Raw genomic sequence first — 25,110 nt, 5'->3', positions numbered from 1 at the left:
ACGCGCGTTACAGCTAGCATAGTGAGACCCAGTACAAATCTGCCGGCACCTTTGACGGACACTTTGACTAGTATACTGACACCAAGTAGCAATCTGCCTGTAGTCAGTAGTATAGTGGCAGCAAGTACAATTCTGCCGGCAGATATACGCGCGTTACAGCTAGCATAGTGACACCCAGTACAAATCTGCCGGCACCTTTGACGGACACTTTGACTAGTATACTGACACCAAGTAGCAATCTGCCTGTAGTCAGTAGTATAGTGGCAGCAAGTACAATTCTGCCGGCAGATATACGCGCGTATCAGCTAGCATAGTGAGACCCAGTACAAATCTGCCGGCACCTTTGACGGACACTTTGACTAGTATACTGACACCAAGTAGCAATCTGCCTGTAGTCAGTAGTATAGTGGCAGCAAGTACAATTCTGCCGGCAGATATACGCGCGTTACAGCTAGCATAGTGAGACCCAGTACAAATCTTTTAATCTAATACATTTTCTGTATTTGTAGTTGCCCGTGTGGATTAGAGATGCTGGAATTAATAGTTCTGCCTGGAATTTACGAAGTTGACAAAATGTGTAATATTAATAGTATATAAATAATTAAAATGGGAAGTTTGTTAATGTCCTCTTTCTCCAAATTCTAATTCATCATTGATATCTCAGCATTTCCATATGTGATTTGAGAACACAGGGTACCTTTCCATGCGCTCTGTGAAAACAACGTCCTCTCTGTGATTTGACGATTTCCATCTGTAAAAAAGTATTTTTATCCGTCAAAAAGACTTGCCCCGACTTTTCCCCACCGACTGCAAGTCCAGTTCAAGTGCAAGTGTCACATCCGAATTTGACCCCAAAGTCTCAGCTTTCAATGGGACTACGCGACTCAACCCGCAAACTCCTGCGCAAGCTCAGCTCACGCGACAAGAAACAGGAAGAAGTCAACCAGTTGCAGCCTGTGGCACTCGCTGGAGCCAGTAAACGCTCCACACACCGCTCGGAACTGTGCAGCACATTCGCCGCCACTGCCGTAAGCCGCGAAGAGCTCGAAGGGCGACGGAAAGCCATGAGCGAAGGTAGTGCCGATTGGGAACAATGTGGGATGTGCACGCGAAGTTTCGTGGCCGGCACTAGTCGCTACGCCGGCTTCTGCTCGCTCGATTGCAAGTCCGCGGCGCTCTACAGTCAATCAGCCCGTGTCTACCGAGGACGTTATCGCAATGCATAAGCAGTCAGAGCATTAAGAGCGGACACTTATGAACTTGAGGGCCTGTTGGCACGATGTAAACAAATGCTGGAAGGTGGAAGAGACGTCGTGGACGAAACAAGAGCAGAATGTATTGTAGTTCTTGTAGTCGAGTGGAGCTCTTGCTCGTCTGCGTCTTTTTAAACCACAAAACTCGAGACAACATGAAGCCGCCGCTGCACGTTTCCCCGTATTTCCTAGCTAACATTACGGTCGGTGGGCACTGGGCCACACATTGCGTTCTGCGTCGTGTGCTGCGTCCATTTCCATTTCACTGTCTGAGTCTTCGTCTTCTACTACAACGTGGACTACAACCCCGTCTTCGTCCTCGCTCTCACTACTGCTAGAGCTGTCCGAGTCATCTCCATCGTCTCCATCACTCTCTCCGCTGTCTTCTTCGCCATCTTCTTCGCCTTCAGAGTCTGCCTCGTCGTTGTCCTGACCCTCGCCGTTTACTTCGTCCTCGGTGAACATCAACGTCCGACATGTTGGACACACAATGTTACTGTAGCAGACGGCATTACCAAACATTACATTAGATCCAGATATCTTATCGGCAACAGCTTTATAGTCGTACTGGTGCTTGACGTAGGCTTTGAAGCAGCTTGAGTGCATGACGTGGCCACACGGCAGCACGTTCACACTCTCCAGCGAATCGAACGTCACCTGCATCAATAGAAACTGAGCATCCTCCTCTGAAAATCTACGCAATTGCCACTCACATCAAGACAAATGGGGCATTCACGATGCATAGAGCCTTCCAGACACTTGTGTTTGGCCTCGAGTGAGTGAGGGTAGCACCCGCAGCACTTGATGCAGTGATAATAGTTCTCTCGACCACCAACGCTGTACAAAAGTCCACCATTAGTGGCAGTAAACGTCTCCTAAGGCACGTCGCAACGCACCGGCAGATGCCGCACTGGGCGCAGTGGAAAACCTGTTTCTCCAGTCCCTTATCGTCGAATAAGTTGCAAACGGAGCAGAAGTACGCGGCCATATTTGCTTGGCACTTAGCGCACTCTTGTGCACACTAGCAATTGACATAACAGTCAATATATATAGGCTATAGGACGAGACACACAAGCTTTGGTGACCGTACGGGCTGCTCCGTCTGGCACAAGTCGCAGCGCATCTGCTTGATGGCGAAGCGGTCTATCACATGCTCCTCGCCGAACCGCGAATCGTGGCACAGACGACAGCCAACCCATTTCTTGCAGCACTCGGCCAGCACGTGGCAGCGTCGTCCGTAGTGAGGACACTTGTCCCCACTCGTCGAAGTTGCCACCTCCATCCTACCTTGTCAATGAGGAGAATGACCAAATTGACACAAAAAACCGCATCAGAAGCACAAAGACCAAATCAAACAGCTCAAATTCAACTCGAGCGAATTATGCTTCACATATTCTCCAAAGTCTCCGATTCAAAATGGAGCAAGACACGCAGCAGCCAAAGGCTGCGGCTGCGACGCCCAGCGGGCGCGAGTTGGCGCTCCCCTCAACATTTACAACGCTCGCAGCGTCCGTGTCTAGTAAGCTTAGGGTACTGGCGCGTGCACCAAGTATGGAAGACGGCGTCAAGCTCTCAGGTGGAGCTGTGGCAGCGCTGCTGGCGTTGCGCTATGCCGGTAGTCTACGTTCCGCCTGTGTAATGGGACTGCTGTCAGGACTATTCGCACACTCGCTATATGCAGACGTTTTACGCAAGAAGCGGAGACGACGCAGCAAGCGGCAGGACGATAAAGAACAAGTGGACACGGATAGCAGCTAAGAGGAGAGCTGTATCTGCTCAAATATTATTCTTTCAACTGGAGCACTCGGTGTTGTGTCGTATCTAGGGCTGCACGAGAGCTTCAAGCGGATTCTGCAATAGGTAGAAGCGAGGCAAGTCGGACGAACAACCGTGGTAGAACGAGTCGAAGGACTCGAGTGACGGTGTGTGGTCTAAGCCTCCACTGCCACATAATGACGAGACAGACTGAGCTGTAGAGTCGTAAACCGCCGAGTATTGACACAGCAGTCGAAAGACGCGATACAATCCTCGTGAGTATCGAGGAGCAAACTCCTCGAGATCGTGACGGACACTGAAGGAGCAGGAAGGATGAACACACCAGCACAACAACATCGGTATAAGATCTACTTGATCTGTTGTTCTTGAGAAAAGTTGGAACACGAGCTCTTTGCATTGCTCAGCTTCGTGTTTGGCTTTGATGTTGCAGCGCTCTTCAAACCACAACGAGAGATTCCAGAAGTCGGTGCGAGAGAGGAAAAAATTGCAACTCTCTTCCAGGATAGCGTCTTGCCGCTGACGCTTGATCGCCGGAAGTATCATTGCTCGTCGCTGGTAACATAATATATCTTCAAGAGATGGGGTCCCTTTAAACTGGACGCACATTAGCGACCAAATGAACTTCCTCCACGACACAGCTCCTCGAGTTGAGCACTGCTGGAGTGTGACAGCGGCAACAGCACTAGCATCTCTCCAGCGTACAGGAAAATCCTCTTTCGCAGCAACTTCAAGTACTAACGCAACAAACACGTCACTTGCAATAGTCTCCCCTCCAAAAGCCTTCGCTGTGATGGGGTTCGACAGCTCCCACTTCTCACAGGCGTGTGCTAGAGCACTGAGCTGTGGTATCGTCAGGAAGTTTTGCTTTTGAGATCGAGTTAGATGCGTTGCAATACCAGATTGTGGGCTAATCTCCAGGCCTCGAATGGACCAAGTGGCATGTCCGTGCGCTCTAATATCCGCCATTACCTCTGCGATGGCTTTGTCTTTCATGTGGATATCTTCTTGAACGGTTTGCATAAGATACTGGACATCTCCCGCGTAGAGTTGCCCAGTCGATTGTCTTAATCGATCACCGAATCGACAGAGCAATGTTACATGCTGTAGTAGACGCGTGATCTCCTCTGAGGTAACACTCGTCTCGCTTAGTGCGTACTGGCAAGCAGGATGTTCATCAGTTAAGTGGAAGGAATACTCGGCTGCCACCTGACTGAGGATACTCAGCACTTCATCTCCAGCAGCTTGTGCGGATTCTCCACCTCCAGCTTTGTCGCCACCCAGGTCAGTGGCGGCATCCATTGCCTCACGTGGAAGAATCTTGGATAGAGACACCGAGTCTTGTGAGCTGTCACTGAGAAATGGGATTCGATCGTACAGACGTGTGCGTAGTAGCTCCAGTTTCTGCAAGGCGAAGTCTTTGAGGAAGAAGCAGATCGACGGCAAGCACTTGTACACGATGTCCACAGCCCCCATCACTTCGGGAAACGGATCTTGCGTAAAGGCATCTACGAAGTCGTTGCCAGCTACGCGGTGCGAGTCCGCCATGTCACCGAGAGATACCTCGAGCTCCGTCAAAATGCGCTGATCCAGAACAATGAAACAAGGTTAGAAAGATCCAGATAAAACGCTCTGTAAAGCAGTATCCTCACCTCACGACGCTCTAACTTTGATGCACCATTGGTAGCCTTCAGCTTTGTCGCTGCTTGGTCCAGAAGATCTTGAAATGGTTCAGCACCACTGAATAAATCCTTTTCTAACTCTTCGTGGGCAGTGGCAGCCAGTGTTGAGATCGCTTGGATAACCGACTGAATTGTTGCCATCGGCTCTTGAATTTTATGGTGCAAACTTTTCTCTAGCTGCGCAAGAAACAGCACAAGGCACTCAGCACTTACTCAAGAATACTCCTTTAATTTCAGTACTTGCCTTTTGCAGCCTTTCAAGAAGATCTTGAAAGACGTTGTCTTCGAACTCTATCTCTTTCGAGGCTCTCAGCCACATGACTCGGTCTACAAGGTTCATTTTCCTGTGTCTCCTGTCGCGTTCCTCTCTCACCTGTTCTGGTATCCCCTCGACTCCACACTCGATCACCATTGGGATTGTTTTGTAAGATGTTTGGGTATACACGTCGATACACAAGTGAGTGAGCTCTGCCGAGACATCGCGATGCAATCCAAGTCGCTTAATTCGAATGTGCCGCGTAGTTTGACCCCAAAAATTCTCCAGATTCGCTCTCTGCTCTTCGCTACGAACACGCTGTTCCTCTTCAAGCGCAAGCTTTCGTTGGCTTTCGGCCGATATAATCTTAGAGCCAGACGACGTTGGTTTGTCGACTAAAGCTGTTGAAGAGTCTGAACCTAGCAGAGTTTTGTCTGCATCTGCTTGATCGGTCACTGAAGATTCGTCGGGGGATATTGACAGCACACAATCCCACACGGAAACAATCGCAGGAACACTTTCCTCCTCTGGAAGAGCCGTGCTGCTAGTGGCATTATTTGAATCACTTTCTTCGCTTAAAAGGTCTGCTAGGATACTCTTCTCCAAAAGTTTGGCTTCGTCCACTGTTCTGCGATACATAGAGCGTTAAGCAATCGATATCAGAGCTTCCAGAACTGTTCAGCCATGGATTCTCCTCACCTTGGATAATTGTGTAGCATGCATCCACTTAGTGCACTGCTTAGTGTATCATCTAGTGGAGATTCCGAAGCTTCTCTTCGACACAGTGATACAGCTTTCGCAATGATTTCTACAGCAAGACTGTCGGGTAGTGGCGCATTCTTCAGCCTAAGAGCTGTGATCTTTGGACCGAATACGCCAAGTTCTCTCTGCCATCCGCAAAAGTGGCTTGTTACAGCAACAAATATTGTACTCACGTTCGCACGCAGCATCTTACCTCGCGGTCACAGAGCGATGCTACTTGATCTCCGAGCTTTTGAGGTTCGTAACTCGTTTTCACACACTCGTCCGCAAGAGCATCGAGCTGCAGGAAAGTCAGATGGTGCTCCGTTGCAACCCGTTGCGCGAGTTCACTTCCGCTTTCATCCTCTGTAAAGACGCTCAGCAAAATGAAAGAGAGAGGGCGACACCAAGACGTGTCCAAAGCTACAGTCGGATTGGCCCAGCCTTCACCCAAAGCTTGGATGTCAGATTTTACGTCGTATGTGGAGAATCTGGACTGGAGCGGAAGCGTGGCCCACACTTCTGAGCAACACAAGAAGTTCTGGATGGACACATCAAGCTCATAACGCATTTCTTCGCCGCCTTGATCAGAACAAGTGGGTCGTGACGATTTGCCTGGAAAAAATGTTTCCCTTTTCAGTGGTTCTATATCCACCATATCTCTGTCGCTGCAACCAGCACCAGAACACGATTATTTGTCAAGTTTTAAAGCTGAAACAGGGCAACAATCCATACTCACCTGACCGAGACAATAGCGAATGCTAATGAGATCAAGTCATCAACTGCATCAGAGCACACGTCGCATGCGCGTAGGTATTCCTTTTCACGTTTCGTGGTGCGAAGTCCGTCCAGCACTTTCATGTCTTCTTCTCTTCTCATACTTCCAGACTCCCGTAGCCGAGCGTAATTTTCCTCCAGCTCTTCACGTTTCTCATCAAGATATTTCTCGCGTGGATTCACAATTGACTCCACTTCCCCGTTTTTTTCTGGTAGCGCAGTCGAATTCGAGGCCTCAGGGTCTTGGAAATCGTCTTGATCATCATTTAGTTGTCCCCTTTCGTGAGCTTCAATTGACTACAGCGGTAGTGATCAGAACCTAAAACACCCCCAACAGAACTACTTCACGTAGAAACGCCTACCTTTTTCTGATCTGCCAATGCCTTCTGTCGCCTCATGCGTCGGTCTTTCTCCGCGGCTAACTGCGCTTTTCGCCGCTTACGTAGCTCTTTCATCATTTTGACGTTGTTGGAAGGCCGAAAATCGAGATCTTCGACTCGTTTCTCGAGCCCGTGAAAGTGAGCACGTGCACCCTCATCATTTGCTGGAATCGCGCGGAGCGATAGATCTGTGCCGCTGGATGCAAGTCCCAGTCTATTCATGTTCTTCTTGAAATCCACAACACCATCAACGCCATCTTGTTGAGTCTCAGCCAGTTTTTCCTCGGCATAGATTTGTCTTCGAGCCTCCAAGGTCAATTCAAGGCGCAAATCATCACGCTCTGTAGACAAGAAGAGTCGCTAAAACAATAAATCAGTACAACACTACACTCGTGGCCTCCAAAGTTGCAACTCACTTGTGTGTGCTTCCATTTCTCGAGATGTTCACGATCCCATTCACGCAAAAACTGCGCCTTTTCTTGCAAGTGAGCTCGAGTAGCGGCGTATCCTGTGGCTGCATTGGCGTTCTTGTCAACTTTGATCTGTTGGTTAAGCTATGAAAACCAAAAAAAAAGATTAATCGAGAGCTACGTTACAGAAAATTGACCCCCAACGCGTCCACTTACTCTGTCGTGCTCGTTCTCTGCTTGCCATTGAGCTTGTTGGAACTTGCGCAGGTGTACGGCCATGTCGATGTCCTTATAGAAGCGAATGTCTTTCGGTTGATATTTCTTCATTGTATCCATTAAGAAGCGCTCTTCCACATCATGTGGAGGAAGATTCGACTTAATAGCTGCTGCGGTTTTTGTCGCTTGGTCGGATGGGATGACTTTGGCTCGTGCACTCTCGGGTCTTCTGTTGGATCGTCGACCAAGGAAATCCTTGAGTTGCAGCAGAAACTGAAGCACCGCAGAGCGGTTCTCCATCATGATGGCACGACGCGTGTTCACGGAGAACGGAATGCCCAGAGCCTCGAATCTTTCTCCTAAAAGTTCCATGTTGTGGATCTTGGCTGCTGTGGTCGAGGAGTTATCATACTGCTCCAACTTGGGCTCCAGACCTTGGAGATGCAGCACCTCGGCGATGATGTAGCCATTACTGACATCCCGCTCCAGCACCTCCACTTTGCGTTGTAATTTGAGATCGTCATTCAGCCAACGCAGTAGCAAGGCACTCATGACGACTCCACCTGAAAGTGAAGCACTGCACGCTTTACTCGGCCAGTTCAACCGACGACTTGACAGAAATATCTTTCTGAACTACATGTAGTCGGTCGCCTGGCTATTGTAAGAATTTTATAGATACACAGGGACACATGGATGTTACAGCATCTTTTACCTGAGCTACACGAGTGAACTTGTCTAAAAAGCATCGAACACTCGCAAAAATGATCAGTACCATGCAAAACTTAATCGAATTAGGATCCTCAGAAAGTCTTGGTATTTGTAGTGTTACATTGGTTGACCATGCAGTTGATGCGGTCGAGCTTCTGGCGGCGTGGCATCGGAGACCGTCTAGTCCACGCAGTCAATTGCATGATACGTTGCTCCAGCAGCTTTTCGTTCCACAACAGCGTGTCCACCGAGAAGCTGCAAGCAAACAAACGTATGTCAGCCAGGAACCAGCCTAACGTAAACAACTGGAAATCGCCATCAACTAACCCGTTTGGTACGCCTTCTTCAAAGATTAAAGCAGCTTCAGGGATCTGCGCATCACGGCTGTGACCATGACGTAGTGGAACATACCCTACAAATTCACATCCATTAATCTAAATCCTTCCCCAGTATTTACTTCCTCAAAGACAACTCGCTCCTCACCTTCAGGTGGAACCGGTGGCTGTCCGATGCTAGTAACCACCGCCACCTCTTGATTCGGGTAGAACTTGGCCCACTTATCACTCGTGTTGAAGCCCACTCCGTCGCTTGTGACGCCTCTAATGTGCTCCTGGTTGTCTTCTTCTCGACCTTCCGACGACGAGACAGTGATCTCTCTGACCTCTTCGTCCGCCTTCTTCTGCGGCGACTGCAATCTCAATGTCTCCACCTGGTTCTGCATCTCTTGGCTCTGATAAAGCCCACAGCACAGACACCACAAGCACAAAGCGACCAGCACATTCAGTGGCTAATAAAACAGAGCAGCGGGAGGCCCAGAGACTCGTCCCAAGCCGCTTTTATCTATTAATTCTAAGGCTCGACACACAGGTCGGCACTATCCAAACACACGACGCAACATACAGAGCGCCACCTACCGCCGAGACGCCGTTGTCACCGAAAGAAGCCATCCCGTCCCGCGGTTTATCGATCTGTGTGACGCCTTTTTGAAACGTCCGGATAAACACCGGATAATCGGTAGCTCATGTGGCAGACATCAGCCAATCACATGCGGTTCTCAGCGAAGACACCATGTTGAAGCCAGGGATGCGTCAATGCCTCGCGTGCCGACAGTCGATGCGCTGGATCGATCTGCAGCAGAGCGCGAAGGAAGTCCAGAAACTCGTTATCCTTTGTCGGCACGGCTTGCTCTAGCGAAGGCACGTGCTGACTCGCAGCCAACACGCCGTTGCCCGAGTGATCCACAGTGAACAATCCCGTGTCGATGAGATGGCGCTGTAGAATCTCGCGGCCGGCGAGCAGAGACGCAGGAATGGGGCCTGGAAACATACAAGGTTAGAATGTGTAGCTGAAATGGTGCTACAGCTAAGGACGTACCGATAGTTGCCAAGATTCGTGCCAGTAGCGTCTGTTCCGAGTCATTACGGAAGAGAACCTCGCCTGTGAACATCTCGGCAAGGACGCACCCGAGGGACCATAGATCGATCTTAGTGTCGTACAAGAGACCGAGAATTACCTGAATGCAGCAAAAAGTTCAGAAATGGTACCATACTATGCACCTGGAGCTTACGCCAAACTTACCTCAGGCGCCCGATAAGAACGCGACTGTACGTAAGACGTGAGCTCGTCTGTAGTGAAGCACGCCGACCCAAAGTCGATCACCTTAATGGTGCATGCACTAAAGTTTTGGATCAGGATATTCTCTGGTTTGAGGTCGCAGTGAACGAGTCCTAGTGAGTGTAAAGTATCCAACGCCTCGAGCACTTCAATGGTAATCTTTTTCAGGCGAGGGATGCTGAAGTAGTTGATCACACCACGTTGTAGCAGCAAACGAGAGAACTCGTACAGATTATCTCGAAGTAGCTGTAAGCACAATAAGTGAGTGAGGAATAATTTTGAAAAAAGTCAATCCAATGTCGACCTACGCACCTCAGTCACGATGATCAGGTGTTCGCGGAAGTAAAACGCATCCAGAAGGCGCACGAGATGCCTTTCGTCCACCTTGCAGTTGCGATCAATATATTCCAGTACACGAACCTCGTCAACACCCTGGTCGAAGTACTCCTTGTTGTTCTTGATGATCTTGAGGCATACAGAGTGTTCAGTAGTTGTATCCACACACTTGTAGGTCCGACTAAACACTGCTTCTCCAATAGCCATCTCCACCTGCAAAAAAGACCCACACACAATAAGTACCATACACCATTCAAACTGCTAGGACTTCTACTACAAACCTTGTATCTACCGCCAATCAAAGCTCCGCCACGAGGTCGCCAGTCCTGGTTTGGCTCGAATCCGGTTCGATTTTTTTCGCGTATAATACGCAGCTGAAACACTTCATATTCTTTAGACTCATCGTCGTCATCGGATCCTTCGCTCTCTGCACCGCACACGTCATTTTCGTCTTCTTTAATATCCACCGTGTGGACTGTGTCAGCCTTCTGCTTCGACTTGCCATCAAGATCGTGTTGGAAAGTAGTCACCTGGCCCTGAACCGGAGAGCCCACCACAAACGGGTCCGGCACTGTATCATCAGCATTGAAGTGAGTCGCCCCGTTACTCATTTCTGCCTCTTGAATGTCACCGTCGACGTTTCCATCGTCATCGTCGTCCATCCTAAATAGTTTTTCCTCGGTCTCGTCGTCCAGATTATGCCCTTCACCTTCTTCATCCACATCGTCCAGGAACGTTTCGTCCTCACAGACAGAGCTCACCATTTCGCTGTACACTTCGTCTTCCGCTCGCACGTTGTTGTCTTCCTCTTGAGTGAATGCGAACTGGTTTGGCTGACGTGGCCAAAGAGCAGACACGGGTTCACCGTCCATCGACGTGTTGCCAGGTGAAGCTCCCAATCCGAAGGACGACTGCGGTGAGCCCGAGACCTGTGCAGAGCCTTCACTAGTGAAATTCGTCTGAACAATGCCAATTGGGTCGGATACCATGTCGTCCATTGCTGTCAACGTCTCGTCCGTCATGCAAAGCTGGTTCACAGCTTCAGCAAGGTCGTTCTCGTATTCTGATCCATAGTCACTGCTACTTTCGTCACTTTCGTCACTTTCATCGTCCTTATCGCCCTCTTGACTTTGTTCATAGTTGTCGTAGACCCCAAGGGGTGTCGCCGGGTGTGCAGACAGCGGACTGCTGTCTACGTCGTCTTCAACTTCACTTACAGGACGTCGACTGAGGTCCCAGCATCTCGAATTGTCCCCCAAGAGAGTGCCACCTAGCGACACATTGTTCTGTTGCTGTCTAGCGTCGAAGAATCGATGCAAAAGCGAGTTCTCCTCGCCCATTTCCTGGTGTAACGCCTGTCGGAGCTTTTCGTTCGTGTGGATCCGCTCTACAGCCTTTGGTACGCTGGCGATGGACTCGAGGATCATCTCTAGTAGCTCTTTACGCTCCATTTCCTTGCGTTTGGCTCGGTCGTCGCGACTGGCAGCCGGAGCTGACGTTAGGCGGCGCAGAAAAGACATGGGAGGGCGGAACTGCTCAGGGCTTGAGGAGGAGGAGGCGGGTGAGGCGGCTCTGGCGCTTCGAGACACGGAGAATAGTGTGTCCACACCATCAGGCGAGGCTCCAGAGATGGCAGACGCGTCTAAACGCCCCTGTGAGCTCAGCGGAGGCGTCGAAGACATCGCCGAGTCCGAGGAAGTGACGGGTGCGGCTTCGAGGTCACTATGCAACTAAACCCGATTTAGTGACTTAAACCATCATTCCGACACTTGACATGCTGCTAAAGAAATTGCTCCGTGCAGAGGAGTTGAGCGATGCTCCAGTGAACACGACGGCTGAGCAGCTCTTTGCATCGAGTATCTACGATCTGCAGATGCGTGCACAGCGACAACAGGCAGCTGCGCTATGCTGCGCCCCGCTAGTTTCCATGTCAGCATTCGAAACTCGACAAAGTGCTCCGAGGTTGTCACTCGACGCGATGCCGCAGCAGGTCTAGAGCTGCTGCAAATGGAATATACTACTAACGAGAAGCGCAATGTATCTCGATAGTTCTGCGTTAGATACTACACTGAAAGATCGCAAAAGCTGCAGCGTTGAGGTCAGCAAGGCTGTAGCTTTTCAATCGTGATGTATTGCTGACCGAGCGCAATTCTGTTCGTCTATGACAGCAATGTGTGGACACGGCTCTGCAGTTTGCCAGGGTAGGAAAACAAGTGCTGCTCCTGGTCCGCGCCCCGAAGAGCGTTACCAAACATTTGGCAGCGGCGGTGTCGAGACTCGATGCAGCGATGACACCGGAGTTAGCTGCGGAATGTCTCCACTGCGTGCGTTTACGCCAATGCCGCGATGTGTACGAGCTGCTGTGTGAGCTGGACAGTGTGCAGCAAAGCTGGGAGGTGTGTATTTTGTTGTTGTTGCCTGTTCTCAGCTTCACTGACCGATCTGACAAGGCACAGAATGAAGCGGGGCTCCAGCTCGTAGCGTTGGGACCGCTCTGTGACTTATTTTCAGGCTTCCAGACAGCATCGGGGATCACGACCGCGGGTACGCTACGCTATGTGATCTAGCATTGATTATTTTATAGTTTAATTTCAGAAATGACCAAATGCCAGGTGCTGGGCTCAAGCGCATGTTGGAGCTCGCGATCAAGCGGCTGCGGGCGACAACAAGCATCCACGTCATACTTATGAAGACGGAAACTAATCATAGCTGATGCACTGAAGCCACTGAACCTGGTTACTCATTTTCTGGACAGCCTCCGAGAGAGTACGCCCCTGTAAGATCCACTACATCGATGTGCACTCAGCCATGCCAGTAGAATCTGCTCGGAAAGCAACGCTGAAAATTTAACCTCGCAGCGGCAGCGCCCGCCTCCTCGGTTTCGATGGCGCAGCATCGCATTGACGATGCTTTATTGTCGTCGTTACTCAACGGCCGTCACTGATCCAAATCTGAAGCAAACAACTGTCGCTGATGTTGACACCCCGATTTAGTCAATACTTACAAATTAATACTATAAGAACACTCAAAGAGGTAGAATATTCTCAAATCACATAGCCAAATCAACGTTTTGTTGTTTGAAACCCTACTCCTGCACTATCCCTTTTTTACGACGTCTCGAAAATCGCCAACATACCACGGTACTCACATTGCCTCACAGCCAGATTCCCCTCGTAGAACGCAAGTAGCAGCTGACTTCATGGCTCTGGAGACGCTCAGCGCGCGATCGCGTACCCAATCGGGTGGTGCCGGTCTCATCCAGTCCAGTAAGGGCGGCCACGTGTCCGTGGAAGTGTGTCCTGAAGGCGACAACGACGACACCACAACCGAGACGACGCAGCTTCTGGAAGACGAAAACGATAACAATAAGAAGAGCAAAACTAAACAGACACAACTCGATTTGGAGACGGCTGATGACCAGGAGCTCAAGAAGAAAGAGAAGGCAGCGACTGCAGCGGCCAAAACGTCGTACGTGGCCCCGTCCGTCGTGGTCTTCTGGCTCAGTATGTGGTTCACGCAGAATATCGGCGTGACCTTCTGGAACAAGAAAGCTCTGGGTGCTCTGCGTCTACCCGTGACACTGACATTCGTTCACATGACATGCAACACACTGGGCGCCTTCCTGTATATCCACGTGTTCAAGGGCATCGAACGAAAGCAGCTCAAGCCTGGACAGAAGCAGCTCATGGTCTACTTCTCGCTCATCTTCGTGAGCAATATCATCACAGGCAACTGGAGTCTGGGACTCGTGTCAATCTCCTTCAACCAGGTCATGCGTGCGCTGGTTCCAGCAGTCGTCGTCGTGCTCAGTATGCTGATCCTGGGCAAAACATACTCGCTCAAACGCAAACTTTCGCTCGTTCCTGTTGCTTTCGGCGTGTACTTGGCATGCACTGGAGACAATTCATGTACTGTATTGGGCTTCATCATCACAGTCGTGGCCATTATATTCGCTGGTTTGAAGGCAGTTCTCTCCAATAAGTTCCTGAGCGGAGACCTGAAGCTTCACCCCGTGGACTTGATCATGCATCAGGCTCCTCTGTCCGCGTGCTGGTGTCTTATCACCATGTTTTTGACTGGTGAAGTGGACACGATCATGGACAACTGGGAAGTGGTGCCTTCAGCCAGTTTCTGGTTCATTCTCACCGGTATTATCAGCTTCATGCTGAATGTTACGAGTTTCATGGCCAACAAAGTTACGTCTCCCGTAACATTGTGCGTTTGTGGCAACATGAAGCAGGTCGTCGTAATCGTCATGTCCATCCTCATCAACCACGACGTCATTACAGTACAAAAGGCCATCGGTATCGTTGTTGTATCAATCGGTGGCGCAACGTACGCCTACATCTCGACAAAAGAAACGATGGGCCAGTCCACACTCCCCGCACCAGCTAAGAAGACGAAGGTGCAAACGCAGAAAGCTTGATTATGTCTCAATCATTGCCAGATCAACAGCATTAGTGAAAGAGACACCTCAATATGGACGCGTATGATAGACTAACAGGTTTGGATTGAACTCTGGATGTTCGTTCTTAACAAAATGAAAAACAAGATCAAGAAACACAAAAGCTGCGATCATCTGGTCCTCGTACTACCTCCCAGGTCTCGTATTCTATCTGCCTCAATGTTTAGAATTCGTGCGTGTGTGCGAGTCTGTATCGAAGCATCTCCATCCCTCCTGGGGCGTCACGGACAACGTCAGCATGCAAGACTCCCACCAGTGCAAGGAACGCGACGACAATAGGGATAAGGACCAATGGGGATGATCGATGCAGTCCCGCAAGTTGCAGTCCTGCCATCTCCTGCTCGTTATAGTCCTCCTCTTGAGGAAGAGCGACGGATTCCTGTACCGTGTTCTCGACGACTTCAACTTCGGACTCACCAAGCCACTTGGTCAGATACTCGAGGATTTGCTCGCGTTGTTTCTTCAGTGGTTCCGGTACATTTGGGTTGGCGCTCAAGTCACCACAGTGGCCACATAACTGGCACTTGGCCAGATTGGCGATCTGATCATCCGATAGTTTATCAAGCACCGACGCGCGTTGCCACGGATCATCTCCACCGTTCGAGAAGAAAATCTTGTGGCCATTCGGGTGGTCTCCTCCATACAGCTTTGTGATCTCGTCTACACCCTCGGATGGGTGCACGACGTCACCGAATACTGTTTGGCATTGTTTTAAGTGGTAATCGAGATCCAACATTGCTGAGCGCAGGCTTTTCTCTTTAGGAGCAACTTGGAAGTATGCGAGTTGGGAGCATTTCTGCCAACGCCACGAGCGTCCGTCCCCCCATCGAGAACGGTCATCAGCTAGACACTTTGTATCGTAGAAACATTCACTGCCAAAGGAAGATCCATACATATCTATCGTGAAGCTGGCGAAGGAGTCGACGAGCGAGTTGTTGCGCTCGAAAGCGCCGACCATACTGTTGCACACGATGTCTTTGTGACCATACTGGACAGCCATCGCAGCAGCATCTGCGATCATGTAGAAGAAGTCTGCGTCTGCCAGATCCTGGGCACCGAATAGTTTCTTCACAGCGGTGGCATTAGCACTGGCTACCTCTTTCTCAAAGACTTCAGTGGTGAGTCGCAGGACGTCTGCACACGACGGACCTGCTGCCAGTGCCACTTGTTCATCGAACTGGTGGAACTTGTATACTGGTTGCACCACTCCCGACGATGACAAAGACGCGACTGTCGCGTCTGGGTAAGCGATGCGGAACCACGCCGATAGAGCTCCAGGGTACGACCCTCCGATTGCAATCCACTGATTGGCGTCCTTTGCTCCAAGCTGGCTTTGATAACTCTCCTTGAAGTGCTTGAGATCTGCCAGAGCCTGCTGCACCGTCAAATAGCGATAATTCTCGGTCGAGAGATCTCCATTCGGGATACTTCTGCCGTAGAATCGGTGTTCTAGAGCGAGAATCTAATGGCAGAATAGCAAGAAATAGTTTAAGCGCTTTAAATTGAGAGCGGCCAGCCTCCCTCTCTTGGAACTTACCTTGGCGTCGAACTTCTGAGCGATGACGTGCACAAACCCGGCCGGGGCTTTCTCCATTGCGCCTTCTCCTCCGATATAGAGAATTACAGGGCCATCAGGTTTGCTCCAGAACTTATTGACCTCGTAATAACGCTGTTGGAACGTGGCGTTGCTGTCCGAAGCGAAGTGGTCTACCGTTTGGTTGAACCAAAGTTGTTGTGCCTCTGTTTTAAACAACAGTTGACTTTCTGCTTGCACGAGCTGCCACAGACGACCGTGTTTGGCGTGCGAGGGGAACGTGGAGGCTTTGGTGCACACAGACAGCGCTAGTAGCACCAGCGCGACGAGGAACGCCATGATCCGAGATGAGATATTAAGTCCCTCCGCTGATTGGCGGATACCTTGTGCAAAAGATGAGATTGGTAGAAAAGATACTTTTGCTTAGCGTCACCTTTAGCTTCAACTTGGCAAGCAATGACGTTGGGATTCAGCATGCCAGCACTTGGCTGCACTGAAGCAGTCATCGGAATGTATGAAAAGGGAACCGTACACTTGCGGTGCTACATTTAGCGTCAAGGGACGCGTAACGGACCTCAACTCTTGTTTCCTAAGATCATTTACACTCAGAGATCGTTGTAAGGCAGGACCCTTCCACGCATCGCTCTCTTGAAACACCCTCATCATGGCAGAAGTTGGTATGTGTGTTGCCGCAGTTGTATCCGTAATGGTGGGTTTCGGTGCTTGTTCTTATTGATTCGGTGGTGCTCTCATCCGTCGAGATAGGAGTGCAGCGCATCCTCGCGACAATCAACGGGGTCTTCGTGTTCCAGATCCCACCGCAGACATCGGCTGCCGGCCACAGGTAGATAGCTTTACACATGGTATTGCCTGCGACTCGGCTCTCAATGACGCTGCGGTGATTGTCTAGGGCGGATTCGTGGCCTAGTACACCCGCGTGGACTGGTCGTCTGCAGGTTTCATCTGTCGGTGAAGATGCGGTCATTGAGCTGAAGGACCCCAACACGGGTGCCTTGTTCGCAGCGTGTCCGATTAAGGCTGGAGGACCATCTGCCATTCAGAAAGGTAAATCTGCTAACGTTACGACTAGTTGCTTTTTGACGATAACTGATAAAGTATTACAGTGGTTGACAGCAGTCGGTACTTCGTTCTGCGTGCTGTTGATCGCGTATCTGGTGCGTTTAGTCATCACATATCGACGCTCCTTAAGTTCCTTACACTGCAAGCTCGCTTTGCCAGGTCGTCACGCATTTATTGGAATCGCTTTTAATAATCGCAGCGATGCATTCGACTTCAATGTTGCAATCGACGATTTCAACAAGTGCGTTATTATCAACTCGAGCTTATCAGAAACAACACTTCCAGGCTAACGTAGATGTGAAATGTGTTTTCTTTCTACAGAGAATTGAAGCGTGAAAAGACGCAGCAAGAGAGCACCACGGCCGCTCCTCCTGTTGACTACTCGCTAAAGGAAGGTCAGACGATTCGAATCAAGCTCAACACCAAGAAGAAAGACGCAGCGAAAGGGGAGGAGGACGACGATATGGACCCGTTCGAGTCTACAAGCTCGCCCAAGAAGACGAGCAGCAGTGCTTCAAGCGGCGACGCGAATCTCTTGGGGTTCTCCAACTCAGCCTCCACCAGCAGCTGGGAAACATTCTGAATCTCCATCATGAGAGGAGCAGGTTAACGCAAAAACATATAACTGCATCATCGAATCTTTCCAATAAAATAAAAACTTGGTAACATGTTGACGTTGTTCTGTATAATCGAGATCGATCAGACCGTTAGGTCCACTAGGCAATAGTCATCGAAATTTGAATGTCGGGAACACGTCGAAGCCGCAGAGTATCAAGTCGACATCGCTCAGCGAAGACCGGCCGGTTTGCCTCGGCTTCTACTGCATCAGCTCCTAACATTGTGCAGTAGTAGCGTTCCAGCCAAAGTAGCTCTAATAGAGCTGCTCCATGACTTCGTGCTGTGCTTGGACGCCGGGTCTCTAGTGTCTCTGTGCAAAGCTATGCAAAAAAGTGAGTAGCACTAACTTCGTCCTGCTGGACATGAACTGGTGGCGCAAGTTGCAGCAAGCTCACTGCCACGTTGGTCTGGAGGTCGCCAAGGTGCATCGCAGCGTCACTCAAGTTAGGGGATGCGTTGAACTGACCGACTACCTAAGTCTGCGCAGCCAGCTCGAGTGCTTTGAGCGATGCGTCAGCGTAGTAAAGGGTGATCTGGGGACCATCACTACAGTTGGAGAGCAGCAAATTGATTGTCTGGTGTTCCCTTCGTCGTCTTCGTTTCGAAACCCAGGAAGAGGTGTTGATGGTCGCGTGCACGAGCGTGCAGGCCCCGCCCTCGATCAAGCTGTAATGAATCTCAATATGCGAAACCATCCGAAGGTTGGCGACGTCATGTGCACTGTGGGTTGCGACTCTGGGATGCGACTGCTGGTACATTGCGTGGGGCCAACTGGAGGCACTTCTAACTCGGAAAAACTGCTGTACAAGACGTATGTGAGCGCGTTTCTAGCACTGGATAACAACGACGTCCAGTGTGCTGCTGTGGCTTCCGTCTCGACGGGTCTCTATCGCTTTCCTGTGCCTCATGCTGCTGATACTGCGCTCAGTGCCATTCGAGATTTGATTCGACTGCGTCCACACTGGAACGCCCAAATTGTCTTTGTGTGCATCGATGACGACGTCTACGAGCAGTTCCAACGTGCTCACCACGAAACGTTTCGCGCTTTTCATACCACCGGATTCACCGACCCGAGCTGCTCTCGATGGCCGAGCCGACAACTGGATATGAGCCTTAACCCCTTAGTTCCTTTATGTTGGATCTTCCAACATAAGGGGTGTATACCCTAATTCACTTCTGTTGCACCTTTTATTTTATGTTGGAGGTCCAACATAAGCAAATCTTATACCTGAATTTTGTATGGGGCAACGGTCCATATCCCCCCTTTCCCCGCTATAGTGAAATGAAGTCATTGATATGAGTGTAAAACGGTCATATGCACAGGCTTAGGTTTAGTTTGGTTGAATGAGTTAGAAAAGGGAGGTACACACCCACTATCGAGCGAGTGGCCACCAGCCACCAACCTCCTCACTCTTCAAAACGACGGCCGATAGCAACATGGTTGCGCCGACACCCAAGACACCGCGTCACCACCTCACCGAGCAAGAAAGGCGCCTCTGTTGCGAGGCTCTGCTAAGTGAGCGTCACGAGCGCCGCATTCGACGGACAGAGCAGAAGAGCGGCAGCGATGGAGCATGGCAGACGAAGGCGAAGAAGGCGACAAAGAAGAAGGCTGCCAAGCGCAAAACGGCAGATATGGAGGTGGCGCAGTATAAAGGTCTGTATATTCCTTCAGCAAGTGCTCAGGTTGCAGACACGGCGGGCGAAAAAGAGGGGTCGCGAAACCAGACGATTGCTGAAGCGAAGGAGACGATAGAGACAACCGCGATAGCGGATGCGATGGAGGTGGAAGCAGACCACGAGACGGAGGTGACAGAAGTCGTCGCGGACATGGTTTTGAGCGTTGAGACTGCGCTGCCTGCCCAACAGTCTGGTATCGCGTTAGCTACTACTGATTCCAGTGCTGAAAAACGAAAGCGTAGTACTCAAGTGCCGACAAGAGAGCATCGCCGCGCTCTCCTACAAGAAGACAGCGATGGCGACGATGACACGGTGCGTTTTGTTCGTTTATCCAACCTAGAAGGATTGTGGCTGACAACATGTCTAACATAATATCCAACGTACGTGATGTATGGTGAACAGAGAATGCAAGGTGACGAAGACGAGAGTGTTAACGAAGCAGACGTTGTGCACAGTGTACCTGCGTGTGTTATTGACACAGACCCTAACTTTATGGACGAAGGAGCTGACGAATGCACCGGGCTCAACTCCGACGAGGACCCAGAGCTTCGTGAGGAACCTGAAGACGAAGACGATGCTGATGACGATAGTTGGGACGGTGACTGGGACATTGGAGAGCTGACAGATGAAGATTCGGACCACGACATCGAGGAGCTTCCAAACACGGCGTGGTTATCCGCAGCGAAGAACGCACCACTGATCACTGCAATGCGTACCGATGGCTGGGAGTATGGTACGTTATGTTGGCCGAATCCAACATAATCCTTTCATTTTGTTTCTGAGTTAACATAAAGGCTAACATAGTTTTTGTCCTTGTGTGTTGTATCTAGACGCGACTAAATTTGGACCTGACCCAACGTATGCTGGGTTGTATGATGGGCCATACGGACCAAGTGACAGCGTGCTACGCCTTGGGGACGATCCGCTGGCATTGCTCTTCTTTTTCCTGCCGCCGAAGATTTGGTCCCAAATTGCTGTCGAAAGCAACCGCTATCATACTCAGTCAATCCCTACGAGGGCCCGCTCAATTCGCAGACAGCAACAGCGTAGTGGTGGCGAAGCAGAAGATCTTGCTGAGATCAGACGGCGGTTGTCAGCAGTTGAAGAAATACAAACTTACGAGGTCCTTCAAGTTATGGCATTGCTGATTGCACGTATGTTGGTCCCCATCCGGAAAGGCATTGAAGCGCATTGGTCAATGAAGAAAGTTGGAGTTCTACCGTCAAACCGCTTCAGTCTCGTGATGGGAAAGAATCGTTTTTTTCATATCATGGGATATCTACACTTTTCGAGCAACAAGTCGCCACAAGCCCGTACGGACCGAGCGTGGAAGATTTGACCGGTGCTCGATGTGCTACAGCGAACATTCGCTCGTGGATACAGAGCTCCCCCAGTCATCAGCTTCGATGAAGCAGCACTGCCTTCGCGCTCGCGATACAATCCCATGAGGATCTTCAACAAGGACAAGCCCCACAAGTGGGGGACGAAGGTGTTTGTTGCTGCGTGTGCCAAGACCGCGTACTGCATGAGGTAACTTGAGGCAAGCTTCGGCTTGCCTTTTTTTTTGGCCCAAGTACTTATGTTGACTTGTCCAACATAAGAATCCTGCGCCATCTATTGATACAACATAATATTAACATAATCGTCTCTGTTGATGTGTTTGCCTGCTAGAATTGAGATTTATTGCGGGGCGAAGCCACATCTACGTATTGTTCCAAAGGATAACAACACTGGAGAAGCGGCTGTACTTCGAAACATGAAAGCTCTCTTATCTCCGTCACCGACGTCTCCATGGAGATTAGTCGTCACCGACCGTTTCTACACGTCGGTCAAGCTGGCGCTGGAGCTGCTTCATTATCGGATGTATCTAACGGGGACGATACCGACGGATAGATCAGGTTACGCTGCTGGAGTGATCACTACGAAAAAGAAAAAAAAGGTGAACAGGCGCGAGGTACTGGTGCCTCCGCAAGGTATCATCAAGCTGGCTCAAAACAAGATGTTTCCGCAACTAACTGCTGCCATGTGGATGGACCGTAGCCCGGTGCACCTGCTCTCAAGTGGGGGCAGCCGCCAAACCGGCACCGTGAGTACGTACTACATGCATTGGGTTCCCATTTGGGTGTTAGCACTAATTGTATTTGTATTCTAGTGAGACGCATCCACGGAGAAATGACGCCAGTGCCGGCTCCAGAGCTTGTTCGCGACTACCACCGCTGGATGGGTGGAGTCGACGTCCATGATCAACTCCGGTTGCAACGTTACAGCGTGCAACTTTGCTACAAAACACGTAAGTACTACAAGACTCTGTTTCTGGGGCTTCTGGATATGGCGCTCGTGAACGCGTTTATCGTTCATCGACACTATCGAAAGGTAAACAACAGGCGCCCGCCAAAACACTTCTCGTTTTTTGAGGAACTGATGGAGCAGCTACTGGCAGTAGATTCAATCGAAGCGTTTGACGAGATTGAGGTAAGTCAAATGTTGACAAGTCAACATAACCTCATCTGCTTCAGCAGCCTTCCAACATAACAACTAACTTATGGTGGGCTTGACTGTATTGGAACAGCAAGCGACATCTGCGCAAGATAGAACTGCCCCTTCGCCGGCAAGAGCAGATTCAACACAGCTACAAGGAAGCGCATCGTCAGCTATCGACGGACATTGTTTAGAAGAAAACCCAGATACTGTCGATTGCGAGCAGGGTGTGAAGCGACGCCACCGATCATGCAAAGTCTATGCCATCTACAAGGTCAAGCCTCGCAAGTTTACGAAATACTTCTGCCCGGAGTGCTCGAACGGGAACAAACGGTGCGTAGCTCGCTTGGTACCCTTACCGTAAGCTTTGGCTAACTCGTTTTGATTTGGTAAATACCTATGCAACGTTCCGCGTGAAGGCAGGGTCAGTACGTGCTTCAGCATTTGGCATGCTGATTGGAACAACGGCAACGACATCCCGCGCGACCTACTGCAAGAGCACAGGACACGTGAACGACCGCCAGCGTCGCGGCCAGGCAAGAAGCGGAGACGCAGACAGCAGGTAGGCGAGAGCGGAGCAAGCGATGGTGCTGGTGCTGGGGAGTCGAGCGAAGAAGATGATGAAGCGGTGGAGGAGGAGGCGTAGTGGCTGCGCCGTCTGGTCGTACATGTCTATGCAAGGAGCAATCAATTGATACGGCACTTGATATTTCTTGTTATTGGCTATAATAAATGAACTCACCGCTGCTGGACGTATGCAACAGCACAAAGATAGGCTAATCAATAAACAGTACATATCTTATGTTTATTTATACAGCATAGTTGTATATGATCGTCTCAATGTACTACATAAACCCTCCTTTATGTTGGAGAATCCGTACTATACACACTGGCAAGTCGTTGTTACCACCCCGAACCCGCGCCAAGATATCCGAAACCCCATACAAATTCCTTTATATCTGTATATGGGACGAGGTCAAAATATACCCTCATATTTGAGGCCGGGAACTAAGGGGTTAAAGTGGGAGCTGTTAACCTGGTTTACCGGTACAGTGCCTACGGTAATTAGTCTGTGTGAATAAATAGTCACAGTTCGAAATTAGTCAGTGAGCAAGAAAATGTCGTGTTCAAAATTAGTTTGAGTTCATAATTAGTATCACCTTATTTTGGGCATTCGAATTGGCGCAGTGGAAAAGACTGGCCCGGTTTACGCTCCTGGCGTGAGTTCGAGTCCCTCCGCAGCAACGGACGGTGCTCGCGTTTTACTGGTGATACAATAACAGGTCATTTAATAAAAGTGGGTTTCCCACTTACCCTCAACGCGGCACACTACGAAGCAGCGGGTATGTTTTTAAGGATATGAATTATACTTTTAATAGAATAATAGCTATGCAGTTTCCTTAAGCTTATTTGAAGAGTATTTGATATTTTATAATTGGAAATGTTATTTTTATGTGACAGCGTCTCTTGGAGGCTAATGTGGTCTATTCTCATTCCAGAAATTCTTCCAACACACCAACGCCTTTTGGAGGCTAATGTGGTCTATTCTCATTCCAGAAATTCTTCCAACACACCAACGCCTCTTCTCCCTCTAAGAACTGTCTTTTAATGAGCTCCAACTCAGCTCAACTTTCCCCGTGTGGTAGCTGTGGTGACCTCGTTGGTCCTATTCACGTCTGCCCAATCTGCTCTGTTCATATGCACCCATTTTGTGGGAAGCCTGTCGGACAAGAGGGCTTTGGACAGCATGTTCTCTGTCCAGACTGTGATTCAGGCAAACCTCAAGCTATATCAGCTCCTCCTATCATAAAAGCTTTCGCGCTACAGGGAGCAAAAGATTCGATCTCTTCGAAGGATGATGCCAACGATGACGACTCAGAAGAGAGCTCTGAAGACGACATAATCTCTATTTCCAATGTGGTCGTGACTGAGTTGCCAACGTCAACATCATCTCGAGCGTCACAACAGGTTACCACCATCCAGCATCGCCGTCGTGTCATCTCCTGGATGGAAGAATATGAAAAAGCAAAGGGAGCGAAGAACATGTTCGCGAGAGCTGTAGATCAATTTCCTGATATTTTTAACTCGTCTACTCGCAATGCTAACCTTAGCAAAGCGATGGCCTGGTGGAAGAATCGAGAGCAACTTCAAGCGCCACTCCGGGGTTCTGTGTCACTGTCGAGTTTACGATCAGATAGAAGAAAACGAGTGAACTCTAAGGCTTTGTCCGGCCGAGGTCGTCCTCGGAGCAAGTGGGTGCTCTGGATATATCCTTTGTTGCTAAGCGTGTTTGATCGATTACGTAAATTGGGGTTGAAGTTCGACGCATCCTTGCTACGTCAAGTAGCTAAGCGTATCCTCCAGGATCCTCAAGCTCCAAAGGCTGATGAGAACGGGGCTGAGCTGTTGACAAAGATCACTTCACGCTGGGTGCAAACCTTTATGGAGAACAACAACATAGTACTTCGTGCTGCAACAGGTAAACGACTGGTGAGCCCTCAGAAGGTTGAAGATATTGAGAAGCAAGTGGCCTATCACCTTGGCAAGTTGAAGCGTGGGTTTAAGAGCGGTTTGTATGACGAGAATGCGATTGAAAACATCGATGAAACTCATTTCGTTGTAGATTTTGACAACGGCAAGACTCTCGGTTTTGGAGGCGAAAACCAGGTCAAATATGCGGATGTTGTATCCGGAGGGGATGGAATGACAATGGTCGTGCGAATCAGCGTGGGCCAAGTGCACGTATCTTGCCCCCGATGATGATTTTTACGAACGCAGACCGTAGTTATCCAATTCGTGGAGTTAAGGATGACGTGGAAGGAGTGTGTTATCGTACGGGGCCGAAGGGCTGGATGGACAAACGTCTCTTTCGCGAGTATCTGAAAGAGCCTCGAGCTCAAAACGGATCGTTTAGGTCGCAAGAAGACTATATTCCTAGATAACTGCTCAAGTCACCTCGAGGAAGACGAGTGTACTGAAGAGCTTCAGAGGTTAAACGCTTCTTTAGCCTTCTTTCCAGCAAACGCAACGGATCTCTGTCAGCCGGCGGACTCATTCGTTATCGCAAAGATAAAGGACGAGTGGCGTCGAATGTGGAATGAGAAAAAGA

General features: G+C 49.9%; 9 protein-coding genes across 9 annotated transcripts; 3 read left to right on the top strand and 6 right to left on the bottom strand.

Moving 5' to 3' along the window:
• Positions 1-869: 869 nt before the first annotated feature.
• On the top strand, positions 870-1,226 carry PITG_08577 (uncharacterized protein; the record flags this gene model as incomplete). The annotated part of the gene is made up of 1 exon (XM_002903893.1): positions 870-1,226. The coding sequence occupies one exon, from the start codon at positions 870-872 to the stop codon at positions 1,224-1,226; it is 357 nt and encodes a 118-aa protein (XP_002903939.1).
• A 225-nt stretch (positions 1,227-1,451) lies between these two features.
• PITG_08576 (uncharacterized protein) lies at positions 1,452-2,376 on the bottom strand (the record flags this gene model as incomplete). Its single annotated transcript, XM_002903892.1, has 5 exons — positions 1,452-1,749; positions 1,822-1,910; positions 1,967-2,090; positions 2,150-2,262; positions 2,344-2,376. The coding sequence occupies 5 exons, from the start codon at positions 2,374-2,376 to the stop codon at positions 1,452-1,454; spliced, it is 657 nt and encodes a 218-aa protein (XP_002903938.1).
• A 698-nt stretch (positions 2,377-3,074) lies between these two features.
• PITG_08575 (uncharacterized protein) lies at positions 3,075-4,849 on the bottom strand (the record flags this gene model as incomplete). Its single annotated transcript, XM_002903891.1, has 3 exons — positions 3,075-3,164; positions 3,240-4,610; positions 4,679-4,849. The coding sequence occupies 3 exons, from the start codon at positions 4,847-4,849 to the stop codon at positions 3,075-3,077; spliced, it is 1,632 nt and encodes a 543-aa protein (XP_002903937.1).
• An 810-nt stretch (positions 4,850-5,659) lies between these two features.
• On the bottom strand, positions 5,660-8,040 carry PITG_08574 (uncharacterized protein; the record flags this gene model as incomplete). Its single annotated transcript, XM_002903890.1, has 6 exons — positions 5,660-5,851; positions 5,920-6,373; positions 6,445-6,779; positions 6,845-7,222; positions 7,279-7,416; positions 7,489-8,040. The coding sequence occupies 6 exons, from the start codon at positions 8,038-8,040 to the stop codon at positions 5,660-5,662; spliced, it is 2,049 nt and encodes a 682-aa protein (XP_002903936.1).
• A 248-nt stretch (positions 8,041-8,288) lies between these two features.
• PITG_08573 (uncharacterized protein) lies at positions 8,289-8,917 on the bottom strand (the record flags this gene model as incomplete). Its single annotated transcript, XM_002903889.1, has 4 exons — positions 8,289-8,451; positions 8,524-8,608; positions 8,680-8,806; positions 8,906-8,917. 4 exons carry the CDS (start codon positions 8,915-8,917, stop codon positions 8,289-8,291), a joined length of 387 nt encoding a protein of 128 aa, XP_002903935.1.
• Positions 8,918-8,974: 57 nt separating this feature from the next.
• On the bottom strand, positions 8,975-11,666 carry PITG_08572 (dual specificity tyrosine-phosphorylation-regulated kinase, putative; the record flags this gene model as incomplete). The annotated part of the gene is made up of 6 exons (XM_002903888.1): positions 8,975-9,512; positions 9,571-9,709; positions 9,775-10,056; positions 10,123-10,359; positions 10,428-11,331; positions 11,425-11,666. The coding sequence occupies 6 exons, from the start codon at positions 11,664-11,666 to the stop codon at positions 9,238-9,240; spliced, it is 2,079 nt and encodes a 692-aa protein (XP_002903934.1).
• Positions 11,667-13,345: 1,679 nt separating this feature from the next.
• On the top strand, positions 13,346-14,572 carry PITG_08571 (Drug/Metabolite Transporter (DMT) Superfamily; the record flags this gene model as incomplete). The annotated part of the gene is made up of 1 exon (XM_002903887.1): positions 13,346-14,572. The coding sequence occupies one exon, from the start codon at positions 13,346-13,348 to the stop codon at positions 14,570-14,572; it is 1,227 nt and encodes a 408-aa protein (XP_002903933.1).
• A 202-nt stretch (positions 14,573-14,774) lies between these two features.
• On the bottom strand, positions 14,775-16,484 carry PITG_08570 (serine protease family S28, putative; the record flags this gene model as incomplete). Its single annotated transcript, XM_002903886.1, has 3 exons — positions 14,775-14,948; positions 14,997-16,073; positions 16,149-16,484. 3 exons carry the CDS (start codon positions 16,482-16,484, stop codon positions 14,775-14,777), a joined length of 1,587 nt encoding a protein of 528 aa, XP_002903932.1.
• Positions 16,485-16,766: 282 nt separating this feature from the next.
• Positions 16,767-17,893, top strand: PITG_08569 (uncharacterized protein; the record flags this gene model as incomplete). The annotated part of the gene is made up of 6 exons (XM_002903885.1): positions 16,767-16,822; positions 16,911-16,989; positions 17,056-17,210; positions 17,270-17,320; positions 17,385-17,466; positions 17,547-17,893. The coding sequence occupies 6 exons, from the start codon at positions 16,810-16,812 to the stop codon at positions 17,806-17,808; spliced, it is 642 nt and encodes a 213-aa protein (XP_002903931.1).
• Positions 17,894-25,110: the final 7,217 nt, after the last annotated feature.

This window comes from Phytophthora infestans, genomic scaffold (assembly GCF_000142945.1).
Source record: "Phytophthora infestans T30-4 supercont1.13 genomic scaffold, whole genome shotgun sequence".
Taxonomy (NCBI): domain Eukaryota; phylum Oomycota; class Peronosporomycetes; order Peronosporales; family Peronosporaceae; genus Phytophthora; species Phytophthora infestans.
The sequence above is the reverse complement of the archived record's forward strand: the minus strand, read 5'-3'. Positions and strand labels throughout refer to the sequence as shown.